Source organism: Taeniopygia guttata, chromosome 25, assembly GCF_048771995.1.
Source record: "Taeniopygia guttata chromosome 25, bTaeGut7.mat, whole genome shotgun sequence".
In the NCBI taxonomy this organism is placed as follows: Eukaryota; Metazoa; Chordata; class Aves; order Passeriformes; family Estrildidae; genus Taeniopygia; species Taeniopygia guttata.
Window position 1 is genome coordinate 7,833,181 of NC_133050.1, and position 18,595 is coordinate 7,851,775.

At 55.1% G+C, this 18,595-nt stretch overlaps 1 protein-coding gene across 1 annotated transcript; it reads left to right on the plus strand.

The window, feature by feature from the left end:
* Positions 1-617: 617 nt before the first annotated feature.
* LOC100229769 (putative PIP5K1A and PSMD4-like protein) lies at positions 618-17,803 on the plus strand. Its single transcript, XM_072918368.1, has 25 exons — positions 618-1,233; positions 1,469-1,503; positions 1,946-2,020; positions 2,568-2,698; positions 2,990-3,107; positions 3,638-3,790; positions 4,605-4,904; positions 5,352-5,557; positions 5,924-6,007; positions 6,170-6,218; positions 6,852-6,936; positions 7,985-8,140; positions 8,652-8,769; positions 9,228-9,287; positions 9,790-9,853; positions 12,628-12,662; positions 13,308-13,448; positions 13,958-14,072; positions 14,604-14,690; positions 14,773-14,841; positions 15,386-15,601; positions 16,042-16,150; positions 16,400-16,531; positions 16,959-17,026; positions 17,517-17,803. The coding sequence occupies exons 1-25, from the start codon at positions 633-635 to the stop codon at positions 17,697-17,699; spliced, it is 3,390 nt and encodes a 1,129-aa protein (XP_072774469.1). The 5' UTR covers positions 618-632; the 3' UTR covers positions 17,700-17,803.
* Positions 17,804-18,595: the final 792 nt, after the last annotated feature.

Below are 18,595 nucleotides of genomic sequence, written 5' to 3' on the forward strand. Positions count from 1 at the left end.
GATTTGAGGGGTTATGAGGGAGATTTGAGGAGTTATGGGAGGATTTGGGGGGTTATGCGGGAGATTTGAGGAGTTATGGGAGGATTTGGGGAGTTATGAGGGGTCTCGGGGGTTTTGAGGAGGATTTGGGGGTAATGAGGGAAATTTTGGGGTAATGGGGGGGATTTGGGGGGTTATGTGGAGATTTGGGGGTTATGAGGGGTCTGGGGGGTTATGAGGGGGATTTGGGTGTTATGAACAGGATTTGAGGAGTTTGGGGTGATTTGAGGATTATGAGGGTGCTTTGTGGGGTAATGAGGGAGATTTGGGAGGTTATGTGAAGATTTGGGGATTATGAGGGGTCTGGGGGGTTATAAGGGGGATTTGGGGGTAATGAGGGGTCTGGGGGTGTGAGGGGTTTTTTGGGGGGTCTTTAGATTAGGGTTGTGGGTGGATTTATGGCTGGGAGACTGAGGGGGGTTTTGGGGGGCATTTGAGGGTTTAGAACTGTGGGGCCGAGGGGGATTTTTGGGGGTCTTTAGGGTTTTTTGGGGGGTGTAGAACTCTGGGGCTGAGGGGGATTTTTGGGGTCTTTATGGGGTTATTTTCTGGGGGACTTGGAGCTTCCTGAGGGAATTTTGGGGGATTTGGGGATGTCTGAGGTGCCGTGGGGGGCGGCTGGATCCAGCTTTTCCTTGGAAAATCCGAATTCCGAGCTTCACTTTCCCTGTGGAACACCCCAGAACGCACGGGGGGCACTCGAGAGGCCCGAAATTCCCAAAAAAAAAAGGAAAAGCAGAGTGGGACTGCGGCGGGGAGGGAGAAGTTTGTTGGTGCCAGGGAAATCCGATTCCCGTTCCCGTCCGGTGACTCACGGGGGTGGGCAGGGCTCGCGGGGGTCCCGAATTCCCAGAAAAATCCCGGGAAGAGCCGGGAATGGGCAGCAAACCCGCGGGGTTTGTCTGGCTCAGTGGGGAAGGCAGCCAGGGAAAGGGCTGGAAAAAAAAAAAAACAAAATCAGGAATTTGCCGGCTCAGAGCCTATTTTCTGGGATAAAAAAAGTGAACTTTTGGCTTTTAGAGCTGGTGTTTTTCCTTTTCCTGCCTTTTCCTGAACTTGGCAGAATTCCTGGGGGAATCCAGCCCTTTATCCCATTTTCTCCCGCTCCAAATCACCTTTTCCACCTTAAGTTTTGGGCCCAGGTCCGTGGAGATTCCGTCTGGGAAGGAGTTCCTTGCTCCTGGGTTTTCCCTGGTAGGATTTGTGGCCTGATCCCTGATTTTCCGACTCTGCATCCATGGGTTTTTTTTTTTTGGGAATTTGCAGCCAGGAACCCCAGGAGAGCAGCGTATGTGGGTGGGATAACTCAGTATTTTGCATTTTCTAGTTTTTGTGAGATTTTTTCTGTTTTCCTGGGTTTTGCTGGGATTTCCCCTGCTTTTCTGGTATCAATCCTCTCTGAGCTTCGATTTTCCCTTTCTTTTGGCAGGATCGAACACCTGCAAGAAATCCCTGACTCCTGAGGTGAGTTCCAGGCTGGAAAATTCCCAAATTCCAGCTTTTCCCGCTCCTTTTACAGCTTTTCCTGCTCTTTTATCCAAGCCTGCCTTGACCCTGAGCAGCTCCTCCCATGGGAATTTTGGGGATTTACCCTTCCCCAGGGAATTCCTGCTCCAAAACCTGTATTTATCCTGGAACCACCTCCAAAATCCCTGGAAAAATTAAATTTAACAACTCCTGGATGAATCCTTGGATCCTTCGGCCAGGAATCACTGGATTGGGATTCTCAACATTTCTAAAATTGCTTCTGGACTCTTGGAATTATCATAAGGAAAACCCAGCCTAGCCTTCCGTGGGTTCCAGGAATAAAACCCAAACTTTTCCAGGAGATTTTGGGTGGGGAAAATGCTGGAAAAAATAGAATTTTCTCATTTTTCTCTCTCTTCCCATTTTTTCTTTTCCCAAGATGCCAGGAGGATCCCAAACCATCCGGAAAGGCCACAGAGGAGTGGATTCCACAGGGGAGACCACCTACAAAAAGGTAAATTCGCACCTCTTTTCTCTTTTCCCAAAGAATTTTGCCCAAGATCACAGTGGGAACGGGAGGAGATCCCATGGAAATGACGGAAAAACGGAACTTTTTTGGCTTTTTTCTGATTTTAATTGCCATTGAATTCCTCCTGTTCCCACTGAATTCTGTCTGTTCCTGTTGAATCCTTTGCATTCCCGCTGAGTTCCCATTCCCACTGAATTCCCACTGAGCTCCTGTTACCATTCCCATCAAATCTCTCCCATTCCCATCCAATTTTTCCTGTTCCTGCTGTACCCCGGCCATTCCCAGCCCCATTCCCACTGTAGTTCCCATTCCTGCTGTAATTCCCGTTCCCAGCTCCATTTCCAATCCCACCTTCGTTCCTACTGCGATCCCGTCTTTCCCATTCCTGCTGTAACCCCTGTCCAGTCCCATTCCCGTTCCCACTGTAATCCCCACCATTCCTGTTCCCACTGTAACCCCGTTCCCGTTCCCACTGTGTTTCCCATTCCCGCTGTAACCCTGTTATCCCTGTTGTCCCCGTTCCCGTTCCCAGACCACGTCGTCGGCGCTGAAGGGCGCCATCCAGCTGGGCATCACCTACACCGTGGGCAGCCTGAGCACCAAGCCCGAGCGCGACGTGCTCATGCAGGACTTCTACGTCGTGGAGAGCATCTTCTTCCCCAGGTGGGCGCTGCCGGGGCGCTCCGAGGCCAGCCCGCCTCCGGAATGTCCCATCCCTTCGGTCCCATCCCTTCAGTCCCATCCCATCCCTTCAGTCCCATCCCATCCCTTCAGTCCCATCCCTTCAGTCCCATCCCATCCCTTCAGTCCCATCCCATCCCATCCCATCCCATCCCATCCCATCCCATCCCATCCCATCCCATCCCATCCCATCCCATCCCATCCCATGGATCCCATCCCACCCCATGGATCCCACCCCACGGATCCCATCCGGAACGTTCCGTGTCCCCGCAGCGAGGGCAGCAACCTGACCCCCGCCCACCACTACAACGATTTCCGCTTCAAGACCTACGCGCCCGTGGCCTTCCGCTACTTCCGGGAGCTCTTCGGGATCCGCCCCGACGACTACCTGGTGAGCTGGCGCCGAATTCCCTTTTCCTGTTTTATTTTCCCTTTTTCTTTCCCTGGAATTCCCTGTTCCTGTTTTATTTTCCCTTTTTCCTTCCCTGGAATTCCCTTTCCCTTTTCCCCTTTTCCCTTCCCTGTAATTTCCTTTTCCTTCCCCTTTTCCCTTCCCTGGAATTTCCTTTTCCTTTTCTGTTTTCCCTTTTTCCTTCTCTGGACTTCCTTGAAATTCTCTTTTCCCCTTTTCCCAGCCCGTTGCCAGCCCAACCCCAGGCCATTCCCAGACCATTCCCAGCCCAATCCCATCCCATTTTCGCCCCAATCCCCATCCCCATTCCCGATCTCCGTTCCCAATTCCCATCCCCGTTCCCAACGCGCTGTCCCCGCAGTGCTCGCTCTGCAGCGAGCCCCTGATCGAGCTCTCCAGCTCAGATGCTAATCCCCATTCCCAGTCCCCATTCCCAGTCCCATTCCCAGTTCCCATTCCCAATCCCAATCCCCGTTCCCATCCCCGTTCCCAACGCGCTGTCCCCGCAGTGCTCGCTCTGCAGCGAGCCCCTGATCGAGCTCTCCAACTCGGGCGCCAGCGGCTCGCTCTTCTACGTCTCCAGCGACGACGAGTTCATCATCAAAACCGTGCAGCACAAGGAGGCCGAGTTCCTGCAGAAGCTCCTGCCCGGCTACTACATGGTGAGAGCTCAGGAATGCCAGGAATCCCCCGGGAAATCCCGGGAAATCCCCTCAAACTCGGTGGCCTTGGGCTGATGGCTCTGGGTTGGGGCCCTTTCCAAGCCCAAAACACCAGGAATCCATGGAAAACCCCCAACAATCCATGGAAAACCCCAAAAACCCACAGAGCAGAAGTAGAAATTGTAGAAATTTTAGTAGACGTTTCTGTAGAAATTTTAGTAGAAATTTCTAGAAATTTTTGTAGAAATTTTATTAGAAACTTCAGTAGAAATTTTAATAGAAACTTCAGTAGAAATTTTAATAGTAATTTCTATAGAAGTTTTAGAAATTTTAGTATAAATTCTGGTAGAAATTTCTGTACAGATTTCTGTAGAGATTTTAGTAGGAATTTTAATAGAAATGTCTGTAAAAATTTTAGCACAAATTTTAGCAGGGGAAACTTCGGTAGCTATTTATTTAGTACAAATTCTAGTAGGAACTTCAGTAGGAATTTCTTTAGTACAAATTTCAGCAGAAGCTTCAGTAGGAATTTCTTTAGTAGGAATTTTAGCAGAAGAAGGTTCAGTAGAAATTTTAACAGGAATTTCAGTAGAGGGAAACTTCAGTAGAAGTTTTAGGAGGAATTCCAGCAGAAGAAGGTTCAGTAGGAATTTTAACAGGAATTTCAGTAGAGGGAAGCTTTGGCAGAAGTTTTAGCAGGAATTCCAGCAGAAGAAGGTTCAGTAGGAATGTCGTTAGTACGAATTCCAGCAGAACCCTCCCTGTGCCAACCCCCAACACCACAAACCCGCCGTGACCCCTCTGCTGTCCCCAGAACCTGAACCAGAACCCGCGCACGCTGCTGCCCAAGTTCTACGGGCTGTACTGCGTGCAGGCGGGCGGGCGCAACATCCGCATCGCCGTCATGAACAACCTGCTGCCGCGCTCCGTGCGCATGCACCTCAAGTACGACCTCAAGGGCTCCACCTGCAAGCGCCGCGCCTCGGCCCGCGAGCGCGACAAGCCCTGCCCCACCTTCAAGGACCTGGACTTCCTGCAGGACCTGCCCGACGGGCTCTTCCTGGACGCCGACATGCACAGCGCCCTGTGCAAGACGCTGCAGCGCGACTGCCTGGTCGGCGGCGGGGCTCACGTGGCTTTTTTGGGGGAAACCGTGGTGTTCTGGGGGTTTTGGGGGAACCCGGGGTGTTCTGGGGTTTCTCGTGGGGTTTTGGGGGGAAATCGGGGTGTTCTGGGGGTTTCCGTGGGGTTTTGGGGGGAAGCCGGGGTGTTCTGGGGTTTTTTTTGGTTTTTTTCAGGGCAAATCAGGGTGTTCTGGGGGTTCTCGTGGGGTTTTGGGGGGAAACCGGGGTGTTCTGGGGGTCTTCATGGGGTTTTGGGGGGACTTCAGGGTGTTCTGGGGCTTTCTCTGTTTTTTTCAGGGGAAATCGGGGTGTTCTGGGGTTTATCGTGGGGTTTTGGGGAGAAATCGGGGTGTTGTGGGGTTTTTCTGTTGGTTTTTGTGGGGGAATTTGGGGTCTTGTGGGTTTCTTCACGGGGTTCGTGGCTCTCTGGCCGGCAGGTGCTGCAGAGCTTCAAGATCATGGACTACAGCCTGCTGGTGGCCATCCACAGCCTGGACCAGGCGCAGCGCGAGCGCGCAGCCGCCGGACAGCGCGACAGCGACGGGCGCGGCCGGCCCGCGGCACAGAGAGCGCTCTACTCCACCGCCATGGAGTCCATCCAGGGCGAGGCGCGGAGAGGGGGCACCATCGAGACTGACGACCAGTGAGAGCGGCTGGGAGGGACTGGGGTTTGCTGGGAGGGACTGAGAGTCACTGGGGAGGGACTGGGAGTCACTGGGAGTCACGGGGGTGGGCTGGGAATCACTGGGATGGACTGGGAATGGACTGGGAATCACTGGGGATGGGCTGGGAATCACTGGGGATCACTGGGGATGGACTGGGAATCACTGGGAGGGACTGGGATTGACTGGGATGGATTGGAGTTCACTGGGATCCATTCCCTGATCCATTCCCCATTCCCCCATCCTATTCCCCATTCCCTGGCCCCACTCCCTGATCCATTCCCTGACCCCATTCCCCGATCCCATTCCCCCCTCCCTGACCCGTTCCCTGCTCCCTGTTTTCCCAGGATGGGCGGAATTCCCGCCAGGAATTCCCGGGGGGAGCGGCTGCTGCTCTACATCGGCATCATCGATGTCCTGCAGTCCTACAGGTCACTCATCAATTACTGCTTAATTACCCATTAATTAACCCACATTTCCTGAGCCTTGGGATCCCCCCAGGTCACAAGTTTCCACTGGGGCTCTGAGCCCCGGGAATTTCTGGGAATTCCATGGGAATTTCTGGGAATTTCTGCTCCATTCCCTCCCCACAGGTTCGTGAAGAAGCTCGAGCACTCCTGGAAGGCCCTGGTGCACGATGGGGTGAGTGGGAAACAGGGATTTCTACGGGAAAAGTTGGAATTTCCATGGAAAAATGGGAATTTCCATGGAAAAATGGGAATTGCCATGGAAAACCAGGAGTTTTAATGGAAAAACAGGAATTTTAATGGGAAAAATGGGGATTTTTACGGAAAAGCAGAATCTTTTGAGGGCAAAACGGCCTTTTTAAGGAAAAATGGCACTTTCTCATGGAAAACCCCCAATCTTTAGGGAAAACTCCCAATTTCAAAGGAAAATCCCTAACTTTTAAGGGAATTCCCACATTTTAAGATTTCCCCTCCTGAATTCCTGGGATTGCCCCCCATGAATTCCTGGGATTGCCCCCCATGAATTCCTGGGATTTCCCCCCCTGAATTCCTGGGATTTCCCCCCCTGAATTCCTGGGATTTGTTCCCAAAATCCTGGGATTTCCTTCCCTGAATCCCTGGGATTTCCCCCCGCAATCCCTGGGTGGAGATTCAGGTGGGGAATTCAGATGGGGAATTTTGGGAATTTATTCCCAAACCCCTGGAACTTCCCGTGGTTCCTCCCGGAGCCCCTGGGATCCCCCCCATCCCGCCCGGAATTCCCGGAATTCCCGGATTTCGGGCTGATTCCCACTCTCCCGGTCCCCAGGACACGGTGTCCGTGCACCGGCCCAGCTTCTACGCCGAGCGCTTCCAACGCTTCATGTGCCACACGGTGTTCCGGCGGATCCCACGTGAGTGCCCGGAATTCCCGTCCTCCCCCTGCATTCCCAGACTTTTCCTGGCTTGTTTTCACCTTTTCTCCCTCTCTATCCCCGAAAAAAAGGCTGGAAAAGTGTGGGAATCCAGGGCTTCCCTCTGGCTGCCCTGGGACCCTGGCAGGGGTCAGGAACCCCCCTGGACAGAGCCCCCAGAGACACTGGCTGTGATCTCTGTCCATGGAAAAGAGTTTTCAATCTTACAGGATGAATTACCAGCTCTGAGTGTTTGATATCAGTAATAATTAAGTGTGGCACGGGTGCAAAAGTAAAATTTTAGGATTCTAGATAAGGGGTTCAAAGGGGACAAGATGGAGGAAATTGGGTGTGTCTTGTCCTTTTCCTCCTTCTTCATGCCCTCCATGTTTCACTGTGGTGTTGGCATTTTTCTGTTGGTTCAGGCTGGGGACACACTGTCCAACGTAGGTGACAGATATTGGCACGTTATTGTAAATCCAGCACAGGTAGTTTGTGGTATTTAATGTTTGTACCATCCCACTGAGGGCAGAGCCCCACACGCTGCCCTGCAGGACAGAGCTGCGGCAGGGCAGCAGAACATGTTAGAGATAAACAGAATAAACAACCTTGAAACAGCACAGACCAATTATGACTGGGACTGAAAGACAGAGACTTTTACAGTCTCATCAATACCACAGATTCCGACAGAAAAGTTCATTTTTAACTGCTTTTTCCCCCATCTTCCTGCTTTTTTATCGCTTTTTCCTGTTTTTTTTTTTCCAGCTTGTTTTTCCTTTCCATGACATAAAAATTGCCTGGAAAAGTTTGGAAAAGTGCTTTTTGTTTTTTAGGGATTTCCCCCCCGCTTTCCCAGCCTTTTCCTTCTGCTTCTCTTTCCCTAAAAACTCCCTGGAAAAAAAAACAAAACAAAACAAAACAAAACTCCCTGAAAAACTGCCTTCTTTTCCCTGGGAAACACTTTCCCTAAGGATCTTCCTCCTTGTCCCCCTCCTCCCTGCCCCGGAATCCCGGGAAAACCCCGTTTTTGTGGAATTTCTGTTCCCAGTGAAGCCGTCCCCGTCCAAGAAGAGCCGGGGCGGCGGCGCCGTGCCCAGGAGGAGCTGCCAGGGCGGGATCCCGATCCCGACCCCGATCCCAAACCCGGCCCCGGCTGCGGGGGACGCCAGGGCCCCGCTGGGCACCGAGGGGGACCCGGAGCAAGGTGGGAACGGGCAGCTGTGTCCCCAAATCCCGGTTTTATCCCAAAAATCCCGACTCCATTCCCAGTGTCCTGACCCTGTTCCTGCCCCCATTGCAGGTTTCCATCCCCATTCTCGGTTTCCCGATCGCATTCCCAGTTTCCCATTCCCAGTTTCCCATTCCCAGTTTGTTTCCTGTCCCTATTCCCAGTGTCCCATTCTCAGTTTCCCAATCCCATTCCCAGTTTCCTGATCATTCCCGGTGTCCCATTCCCAGTTTCCCATTGCAGGTTCCCAATCCCATTCCTGGTTTCCTGCTGCAGGTTCCCATCCCCATTCCCGATCCCATTCCCATTCCCCATCTCATTCCCATTCCCGGTTTCCCATTCCCATTTCCGATTTCCTGATCCCATCCCCATTCCCGATCCCATTCCCATTCCCGGTTCCCCGGCCCCATTCCCGGTTCCCCATTCCTGGTTTCCCATCCCCATTCCCGGTTTCCCGGCCCCGTTCCCATTCCGGTTTCCCGCGCAGGCTCCCGGCCGGACGTGCTCCCGCGGTCGCTGCCCGATCCCGGCGCGGCCCCGTCCCCGTCCCCGTCCCCGTCCAGCCCCTCCCTGGGCAGCGCCGGCGCCGCCTCCCCCCCGAGCAGGTGGGAGCGGGAAAGGGGTTTGGGATTGGGAAAGGGGGTTTGGGATCGGGAAAAGGGGTGTGGGATTGGGAAAAGGGGTGTGGGATCATTCCCGGGGAATTTGGGATCATTCCTGGGGGGGTTGGGAGCGGGAAAAGGGGTTTGGGATTGGGAAAAGGGGTTTGGGATCATTCCCGGGGGGTTTGGGATCATTCCCGGGGGGTTTGGGATTGGGAAAAGGGGTTTGGGATTGGGAAAAGGGGTTTGGGATCATTCCCAGAGGGTTTGAGATCGGGAAAAGGGGTTTGGGATCATTCCTGGGGGGTTTAGGATTGGGAAAAGGGGTTTGGGATCATTCCTGGGGGGTTTAGGATCGGGAAAAGGGGTTTGGGATCATTCCTGGGGGGTTTGGGATTGGGAAAAGGGGTTTGGGGCCATTCCCAGGGGGTTTGGGCCCGGCTGATCCCGAATTCCTGCAGGTCCGTGGGGGTGGAAGTTCACCCGGGGCCTGGAGCAGCTCCCGGAGTGTCCCTGCCCAGGTGAGGCCAGATCCGGCTTTTTTATGGAATCTTTTCCGGGAAATCCCAGGATTTCGAGCTTTCTGGGCTCCATTCTTTCCCAGGGAAATTCCTCGGAAAAATTCCTCGGGAGTTTTTGGGAAATCCCCGAAATCCGGGATGTTCCCGCGTTTCTTGCTCCCAGCCTGGCGTGGAATTCCCGTGGCATTCCCAGGAAATGCTCCCTCCATCCACAAATTCTAGGGAATTCCCAGAAGGAATTATCCCGGAACGTTCCCTCTGTCCGTGGGATTTTTGTCTGGGATTCCCAAGGACCCTCTTGGCCCATGAATTCCATGGAATTTTCATGGAATTTCCTCTTTCTCCAAGTTTTCCATGGGAAAAGCTGGATTTTCCAATGCTTTCCAGGGGGTTTTCCCAGGATTTCCTCGGGATTCCGTGGGAGCAGCAGGAGCTCGGGGTGTAGGGCTGGGATTTCCTGGATTTCCCCCCAGAATTCCCGTTTTTCCCGTTGCTTTCCCAGCGGATCCCCCGGGCTCTCCCTGCCCCTGGAGCTGGAGGAGCTGCAGGAGACCGAGATCAGCTTCGTGAGTGTTTTCCATGGAAAAAAAAATCTGGGAATTCCCGGGGACTGGGGGGGTGGATCCCGGAATTTCCTGGGAATTTCCTGGGCTCTTTGCTGTTCCCAGGGCTCAGGGCCGCCCAGATTCCCGGGAATTGCCCAAAAAGGAGGAAAATCCCTCAACCCCCGGGGTCTGGAGCATCCCAAATCCCACCCGGAGCATTCCCGGATTTCTCCCTCCTTCCCCAGGGCTGGGAATTCTCGGGATAAACCCCAGACATTCCCACTTTTCCCTCATTCTCTGTTTTTTTCTCTCTTCCCAGTGAATCGGTGCCGACGGATCCCAAAATCCCTGGGAATTCCTCCTTTTCCCAGCGATCCCGGGGCTGGAAAACCGGGAATGAGAGCAGGAACGTTGGCATTCCCCCTGGAACCTGAGCACAGGGACAGAAACCTCGGGAAAAGGGACCAGGAATTCCCGGATTTCAGGATGAAACAGTGGGAGAGAACTCCTGGAAAATTCCCAGCGGGAATCGGAGCTGCGCCGAATTTTTCCAGGGAATTTTTGGGTCAATTTTGGCTTTTTTTAGGTTTTTATCCCGATTGTTTCTTTTTTTATTTTTTGGAATTTCCGTAGGATCTTGTCCCGGTTTTCAGCCCTGTGGGAATTCCTGGGATTATGAATTATTAATTATTAATTTTTATTCAGATTTCCTCCAGGTTTCCCGTGGGAAATCCCCCAGAAGAGGGAAAAAATGAGGAGAAATCCTGGAAAAGCTCCTGGCTCCTCCGCCCTTTTCCCAGCAGGAATTTTGGGAAGCTTTTCCCACAATCTGGGAAGAATTTTTTTGATTTTTTTGGGAATTTTGAGGATTTTTTGTAGATTGTTTTGGGAATTTTTGGGATTTTTTGGGGATATTTTTGGATTTTCCGAATCCGAGCCCATCCCGGGATTCCCCCCCAGATTTTTTAAGGATTTCCCTCCAAAATCCCGGCTCAAATCCCACTTTCCCAATCCCTAAATCCCATTTTTTAACAGCTCTGACAATCCCACAAAATTCCCGGAGCAGATTTTGGGATAGGAAGGGGAAAAAAAAAAAAACAATACACAAAAAAAGCCTGGGATGAGGAATTTCCCACCCGGATCCATCCCAAAAATCCCAAAATTCCAGAGCTGGAGCTGATTTCTGCTCCATCCCTGATTTTTTTTAATGGAAAAAACTCCTTTTTTCCCAAATTCCCGCTGGGGAAAATCCCTTTTTTTTATCAGAAACTCAGAATTTGGAGCTTTTTGTGCCGAGAAAATCCTGTTTTTTTAGGAAAAGCTGATTTGTCCCCTCTGGAGCGGCCTCAGCCCGGCTCCAGGGAAATTCCCACCGGGAATTCAGGGACTATTCCATCGATTTCCCCTTTTTCCTTGGAATATTTGTCTATATTAGACAAATTCCTTCCCAGTCCCGTTTTATTCCCATTTTTTATCAGATCAGGAGGGGAAATTTCCCCAATTTTTTCCCAATTTCTCCCCATTTTTTTCCCCAATCTTTTTCCCAATTTCCCTCCCCCCAGAGTGGAATATTTATGAATATTTAACTATTTTTGGGATAATTCCCCTTTTTCCTGGGAATTCTCCTCATCCAGAGGCTGGGGGGGAGGGGTGCCCTTGGAATTTTTGGGATGGGGTTTGGGGGTTTTTTTTGTTTGTTTTTTGGGGTTTTTTGGGGGGATTTTCCTGTTCCAAAGGGGGAAATTTGGGAATTCTGGGGGAGAATTTTCCAGGAGAAAAAGAGGATTTGGCTCTTCCCAGGATGGAGGGACTGGGAATGGAATTCTGGATTTGGGATGGAATTCATGGAATTCTCCTGGATTGGGACAGAATTTATGGAATTCTCGTGGATTGGGATGGAATTTCCCTGGACTGGAGAGGAATTCGTGGAATTCTCATGGACCGGGGACAGAATTTGTGGAATTTTCATGGACTTGGAACGGACTTTTCCTGGATTTGGGAATGGAATTTGTGGAATTTTCCTGGATTTGGGATGGAGTTATCATGGAATTCTCCTGGACTGGGACAGAATTTATGGAATTTTCCTGGATTTGGGAATGGATTTTTCCTGGATTTGGGATGGAGTTTTCCTGGGTAGGGAATGGAATTCCTGGAACTTTCCCTGGAATTTTCCTGGCATTTTCCCAGATTAGGGATGGAATTTGCCCAGATTTGGGATGGAATCCGTGAAATTTTCCTGGATTTGGGATGGAATTAATGGATTTTTCCCAGATTTGGGTCCGAATTTATGGAATTTTCCTGGATTTGGCTGGGGGAGGGGACACGGGGACATCTGTGGTGGGGGGGGCAGGGGACAGGGGACAGCCCTGGGGACATCAGAGGGGACACGGGGGACAGGGGACATCCCTGAGGTGGCCCTGGCTGCGGGGGGGACAGGGGGGACAGGGGACAGCCCTGGGGGGGGACAAGGGGATAGCCCTGGGGACAGGGACAGCCTGGGGTGGCCGTGGCTGCGGGGGGGACACGGGGGGACAGGAGACAACCCTGGGGACAGGGGACAGCCTGGGGTGGCCGTGGGGCCGCGGACCCCGCGGGGGTGGCCGGGGACAGTCCCGGCCCCGCTGGGGACAGCGCTGTGGCCCGGCCGCCATCGTTTCCCGCCCGGAACTACAGCTCCCGGCGTGCCCCGCGCCGCGGCACGCCTGTGTGCGGCGCGCCGATTGGCCGCGGGTTGCGGACCAATGGGCGGGCGCGTTGTTGGGCCCGGTGCGAGCGGCCGGCGCTGAGGGCGGCAGGGCGGCAGGATGGTTCTGGAGAGCACCATGGTGTGGTGAGAGAGAGCACCGGGAAACACCCGGGACAGCGCCGGGACAGCCCCGGGACAGCCCCGGCACGGCCTCGGCACAGCCACGGCACCCTCCGGGCAGCCCCGGCCCGCCCGGCCGCTTCCCCTGAGTCATGGCGGGGGGCGGAGCGGGCCCGGCCTGAGGGGAGAGGGGGACAGGGGGGACAGGGGGGGACAGAGGGGATGGGGGGGACAGGGGGGATGGGGGGGACAGGGGCTGAAGGGAGAGGAAGGGACAGAAGGGACAGGGGAGATTGGAGGGGACAGGGGGGACAAAGGGGACACAGGGTGACAGAGGGGACAGGGAGGGTCTGAGGCAGAGACGGGTCAGGTTTTCTGGGATGAGCTTCAGCTGTTCCCAAAAAAACCCGGATTTTGGGGGGACAACGTTAGCGATTGCCCGAAAGTGACAGATCCGGGGGATGGACCCCAGCTGTCTCCAAAAATGAGAGTTTTGGGATAAACCTCGCAGTGCCCATAGAAACCCATTTCAGATGGGAATAAATCTCCTTTTGCCCTGAAATAAAGCAGATTTTAGGCAGCTAAACCCCAGCCACCCCAGCAGAGGGAATTCCCCAGGTTCCCCCGAGCCATTCCCACATTCCCATTTTTTTTTTCTGGGAATTGCAGCGTGGACAACAGCGAGTACATGCGGAACGGGGACTTCCTGCCGACGCGGCTGCAGGCACAGCAGGACGCCGTCAACATCGTCTGCCACTCCAAGACCCGCAGCAACCCCGAGAACAACGTGGGGCTCATCACCCTGGCCAAGTGCGGCGGGGTTGGGATTTGGGATTGGGATCGGGGACTGGGGATGTGGGAGCTGGGATCGGGGGTTTGGGATCACGGATTTGGGATTGGGATGCGGGATGTGGGGTCTGGGATTTGCGAATTGGGATCTGGGATCAGGATCTGGGATGTGGGATCTGGGATTTGGGACCTGGGGATTCCCTGCCCAATTCCCAGGAGCTGTTCCCTGCCAAGTTCCCAAGGGAATTCCCTGTGCGGTTCCCAAGGAATTCCCTGTGCGGTTCCCAAGGAATTCCCTGCCCCATTCCCAAGGAATTCCTTGTGCAGCTTCCGAGGAATTCCCTGCCTGGGTCCTGAGGAATTCCCTGTACAGTTCGCGAGGGATTCCCTGCCTGGTTCCTGGGGAATTCCCTGCCTGGTTCCTGAGGAATTCCCTGCCCCATTCCCGAGGAATTCCCCGCACGGTTCCGTGTGGGAATTCCCTGCCCGTTCCCGAGGAATTCCCAGGAATTCCCCGTGCTCTCCCGCAGTAACTGCGAGGTGCTGACCACGCTGACGCCGGACACCGGCCGCATCCTGTCCAAGCTGCACACGGTGCAGCCCAAGGGCAAAATCACCTTCGGCACCGGCATCCGCGTGGCCCACGTGAGTGCCCCGGCGTTCCCGGGAATTCCGGGAGCTCCTGGGATTGGGGACGGGGACGGGGAATCGCCTTCTCCTGGAGCAGTTTGGGTTTTCCATCGGTGCTTGGGGTGGAAAGGGTGGGGGAGGTTTCAGAGCAGAAATCCGTGGGAATGTCACAGAAATCCAGGGAAATCAATCAGAAATCCATGGGAATGGATTTGGGATTGGGGTTTGGAACAGAAGGGACAGAAATCCAGGGACATCCACCATAAATCCCTGGAAATCCACCATAAATCCAGGGGACTGTCACAGAAACTCCCCCTAATCCCAGATTTTCAGCCCAGCCCTGCTCTGCCCCCCTCAGTCCCGTCCCCCGGCACCGATCCCGGGCTGGGGGCGCAGGGGGTCCCCGTTTTCCCGGGAATGCCGCAGCTGGGGGGTCCCGGTTTTCCCGGGAATGCCGCAGCTGGGGGGTCCCGGTTTTCCCGGGAATGCCGCAGCTGGGGGGTCCCGGTTTTCCCGGGAATGCCGCAGCTGGGGGGTTTTGTGCAGCTGGCGCTGAAGCACCGGCAGGGCAAGAACCACAAGATGAGGATCATCGCCTTCGTGGGCAGCCCCGTGCACGACAGCGACAAGGACGTGAGTGGGGCGGGGGGCCCCCTGTTCCCGCGGGATCCGGGCCCGGATCCCGCTGATCCCGGGGAATTCCCGCTTTTCCCAGCTGGTGAAGCTGGCCAAGCGCCTGAAGAAGGAGAAGGTCAACGTGGACATCATCAACTTCGGGGAGGAGGTGAGAATCCTGGGAATTGCCGCCTTCCAGAGGGGATTCTGGGGCCGGGAGATCCTGGTGGGTGTTTTTGGGAATGAGGGCATCCTTGAGGATTCTGGGGGCTTTTCCGAGGTTGGCATTCCAGGGAAATCCGCAATTCCCAGCCTTTCCCTGGAGCCCAATCCCTCCCCATCGCCGAATTCCCTCTGGGAATTGGTGTTCCCAGAGCCCTCTCCTGCTGCACAAGCTCCTGGGGAGTTCCGAGGGCACAGAGGGAGCCTCTGGATTCCTGGAATTCCGGAGGTTCTGTGGCTCGGAGATGGAATTGCCACCTTCCAGCCACGCTGCTGAACCAGCAGATTGTTAATTTTCTGACAAAGAGGAGCACAAAATAATCGTGAGAGCTCTGGTAGAAACTCGTAAACGTTATCGGGTGGCCGAGGAGCTTTTATGAGCATTTTAAAACTTCTGAAAGAGGCAGAGGGAAAAGTTAAGTCCCGTGAAAAGCGGAGCGGTGCTCTCCCAGCCCCGAAATCCCAGCTCCTGCCACGCCGCCCTTCCGCAGGAGGCCAACACGGAGAAGCTGACGGCGTTCATCACGGCGCTGAACGGCAAGGACGGCAGCGGCTCGCACCTGGTGACGGTGCCGCCGGGGCCCAGCCTGGCCGACGCGCTCATCAGCTCGCCCATCCTGGCGGGCGAGGGCGGCGCCATGCTGGGCCTGGGTGCCTCTGACTTCGAGTTCGGCGTGGATCCCAGCGCCGACCCCGAGCTGGCCCTGGTAGGGATCCCAGAGTTCCTGGCAATTCCCGGCAATTCCCAAATTCCCGTCCCGCAGAGCCCAAATCCCACACAGCGCTGGCCCCGAGCTGGCCCTGGTAGGGATCCCAGAGTTCCTGTAATTCCCAAATTCCCATCCCACAGAGCCCAAATCCCACACAGCACCAACCCCAAGCTGGCCCTGGTAGGGATCCCAGAGTTCCGTAATTCCCAAATTCCCGTCCCGCAGAGCCCAAATCCCGCACAGCGCTGGCCCCGAGCTGGCCCTGGTAGGGATCCCAGAGTTCCTGGCAATTCCCAGCAATTCCCGGCGTTCCCATCCTGCGGGACCCAGCCCCGGAATGCCGGGGCTCGGGCAGCTCCCCGTGCCAGGATCCCGCAGGAGCCGGGATCTCCCGGGCCGTTCCCGGATCCCGGATCCCAGCCCCGGTGTGTCCGCAGGCGCTGCGGGTGTCCATGGAGGAGCAGCGGCAGCGGCAGGAGGAGGAGGCGCGCAGGGCGGCCGCTGCCTCGGCTGCCGAGGCCGGGATTGGCGCCGCCGGCGGGGACGGTGAGGGGCCGGGAGCGGGATTGGGATGGGACTGACGGGGTTTGATGGGATTCGTGGGATGGGATTTGTGGGATCAACGGGATGGGATTTGTGGGGTGGGAATGAGGACTAAAAAGCAGGATGGGTTTGGGATTAACCCTTCCCTGGGTGGGTGGGGACGCCCATCCCAGGACACCCCCTGGATTCCCGGGACCCCCCGAGCATTCCCGGGATCCCGAGCGTCCCGGGACACGCCCTGGATTCCCGCAGAGTCGGACGAGGCGCTGCTGAAGATGACCATCGGGCAGCCGGAGTTCGGCCGCGCGGGGCTGCCGGACCTGAGCTCCATGAGCGAGGAGGAGCAGATCGCCTACGCCATGCAGATGTCCCTGCAGGGCGCCGGTGCGTGCCGCCGGGAAACACCGGGAAAACCCCTGGGGAACACCGGGAAAACCCCTGGGAAACACCGGGAAAACCCCTGGGAAATACCGGGAAGAACTGGGAAATACCCTTGGGAAACACCGAAAAAAACCCTGGGAAGTACCCTTGGGAAAACCCCTAGGAAATACCCTTGGGAAAACCTGTGGGAAATATCCTTGGGAAAACCCTTGGGAAATCCCTGGGAAACCCTCAGGAAATACCTGGAAACCCTCAGCAACACCCTGGGAAATCTGGGAAAACCACAGGAAATCCCTGGGAAAATCCTCTGGAAAATCCCAGGAAAACCCTTGGGAAGTCCCAGAAAAACCCTCAGGAAACCCCAGGAAATCCTCGGGAAGTGCAGCCCGGGTGGGCCCCGGGGTTTCCATGGAATTTCGGGATTTTGCAGAGTTCGCCCAGGCTGAAGCGGCCGAGGTGGACAGCGGAGCGGCCATGGACACCTCGGAGCCTGCCAAGGTGGGGCTGCGGAATTCCGGGATTCCCGGGGTGGGAATGGGACCTTCCCCCATCCCAAACCATTCCGGGATTCCCTGGCCTGCTTCCTCTGGGATTCCGGGGATGGATCCCGGATCCTGCCCCGGTTATTCCGTGGGTTCCCCATCCTGCACTCCAGGGATCCCAGTACCTCCAGATCCCTCTGGGCTGGGATGCTCCCAAATCCCCCGGGACCATCCCAGATCCCCCGGGACCATCCCAAATCCCCCGGGACCATCCCAAATCCCCCGGGACCATCCCAAATCCTCCAGGACGACCCCAAATCCCCCGGGATGCTCCCAAATCCCCTGGGATGCTCCCAAATCCCCTGGGACAATCCCAAATCGCCTGGGATGATCCCAAACCCCCCGAGCTGACCCCAAATCCCCCAGGAATGACCCCAAACCCCCCGAGCAGACCCCAAACCCCACGAAATGACCCCAAACCCCACGAAATGACCCCACACCCGCAGGAGGAGGACGACTACGACGTGATGCAGGACCCCGAGTTCCTGCAGAGCGTCCTGGAGAACCTGCCCGGCGTGGACCCCAACAACGAGGCCATCCGCAACGCCATGGGCTCGCTGGCCTCGCAGGCGGCGCGGGGCGAGAGCCGCGGCGAGAACCGCGAGGGCAAGGAGCAGGACAAGAAATGAGCGGGAGTAAATGGCATTTCCGGGGAATAAACGGCATTTCTGGGGAATAAACGGCATTTCTGGGGAATAAATGGAATTTCCAGGGAATAAAAGGAGGTTTTTTTTGAGATTTCTGGGGGATAAACGAAATTTCCAGGGAGTAAATGGAATTTCTGGGGAATAAACGGGATTTCTTGAAAATAAATGGGAGATTCCAGGGAATAAACAGAATTTCCAGGCAATAAATGGAAATTCTGGGGAATAAATGGAATTTTTCGGGTAATAAATGGGATTTACAGGGAATAAATGGAATTTTTTGGGAGACTTCTGGGGAATAAAAGGAATTCCTGGGAAATAAAAAGGGATTCTTTGGGAATAACAGGGATTCCTTGGGAATAAAAGGAATTCCTTGGAAATAGAAGGAATTCCCGGGGAACGCCTGCGGTGATCAAAGCGATTTCACGGGCACTGTGGGAATAGCAGCAGTTCCCCGTGCTGGAGTTGTTGGGAGCGGGAATTCTCCGGAATTCCCGGGAATTCGGGAATTGGGAATTCTCGCAGCAGCTCCCGGCATGCCCCGCGCGCTGTGTACCGTCAGACTGGGGGCGGGGCTGTACTGTTAATTGACATAGTCCTCAACCAATCACCGAATGGGAAGGGCGGACCTTGTCGTTCAGGCGGCCAATACGATGGGAGGAGAGCGGGGTTAAATATGAGCGGCGAAAATTGGCTTCGCGGCTTTTTGGGCACGCCAGCCAATGGGAGAGCGAGGTGACAGCTCTATCCACCAATAGTATCGCGCAACATTCGGGCGTGGGCGGGACTTGCCCTCAGAAGCCTCCGTGAGTGACAGCGCTGGCAGCCAATGGGTGGAGGGGGTTGAAGTCATTCCGGGCCCGGGGTGGGAGGGCTCCGGT

Bases quoted from the DNA above. Each gene is read 5' to 3' on its own strand.
- LOC100229769 (XM_072918368.1), top strand. From the start codon at position 633: ATGTCTGAGGTGCCGTGGGGGGCGGCTGGATCCAGCTTTTCCTTGGAA. The intron at 1,504-1,945 runs GTGAGTTCCAGG...TCTTTTCCCAAG, and splicing joins AGAAATCCCTGACTCCTGAG to ATGCCAGGAGGATCCCAAAC. The intron at 14,073-14,603 runs GTGAGTGCCCCG...GGTTTTGTGCAG, and splicing joins CCGGCATCCGCGTGGCCCAC to CTGGCGCTGAAGCACCGGCA.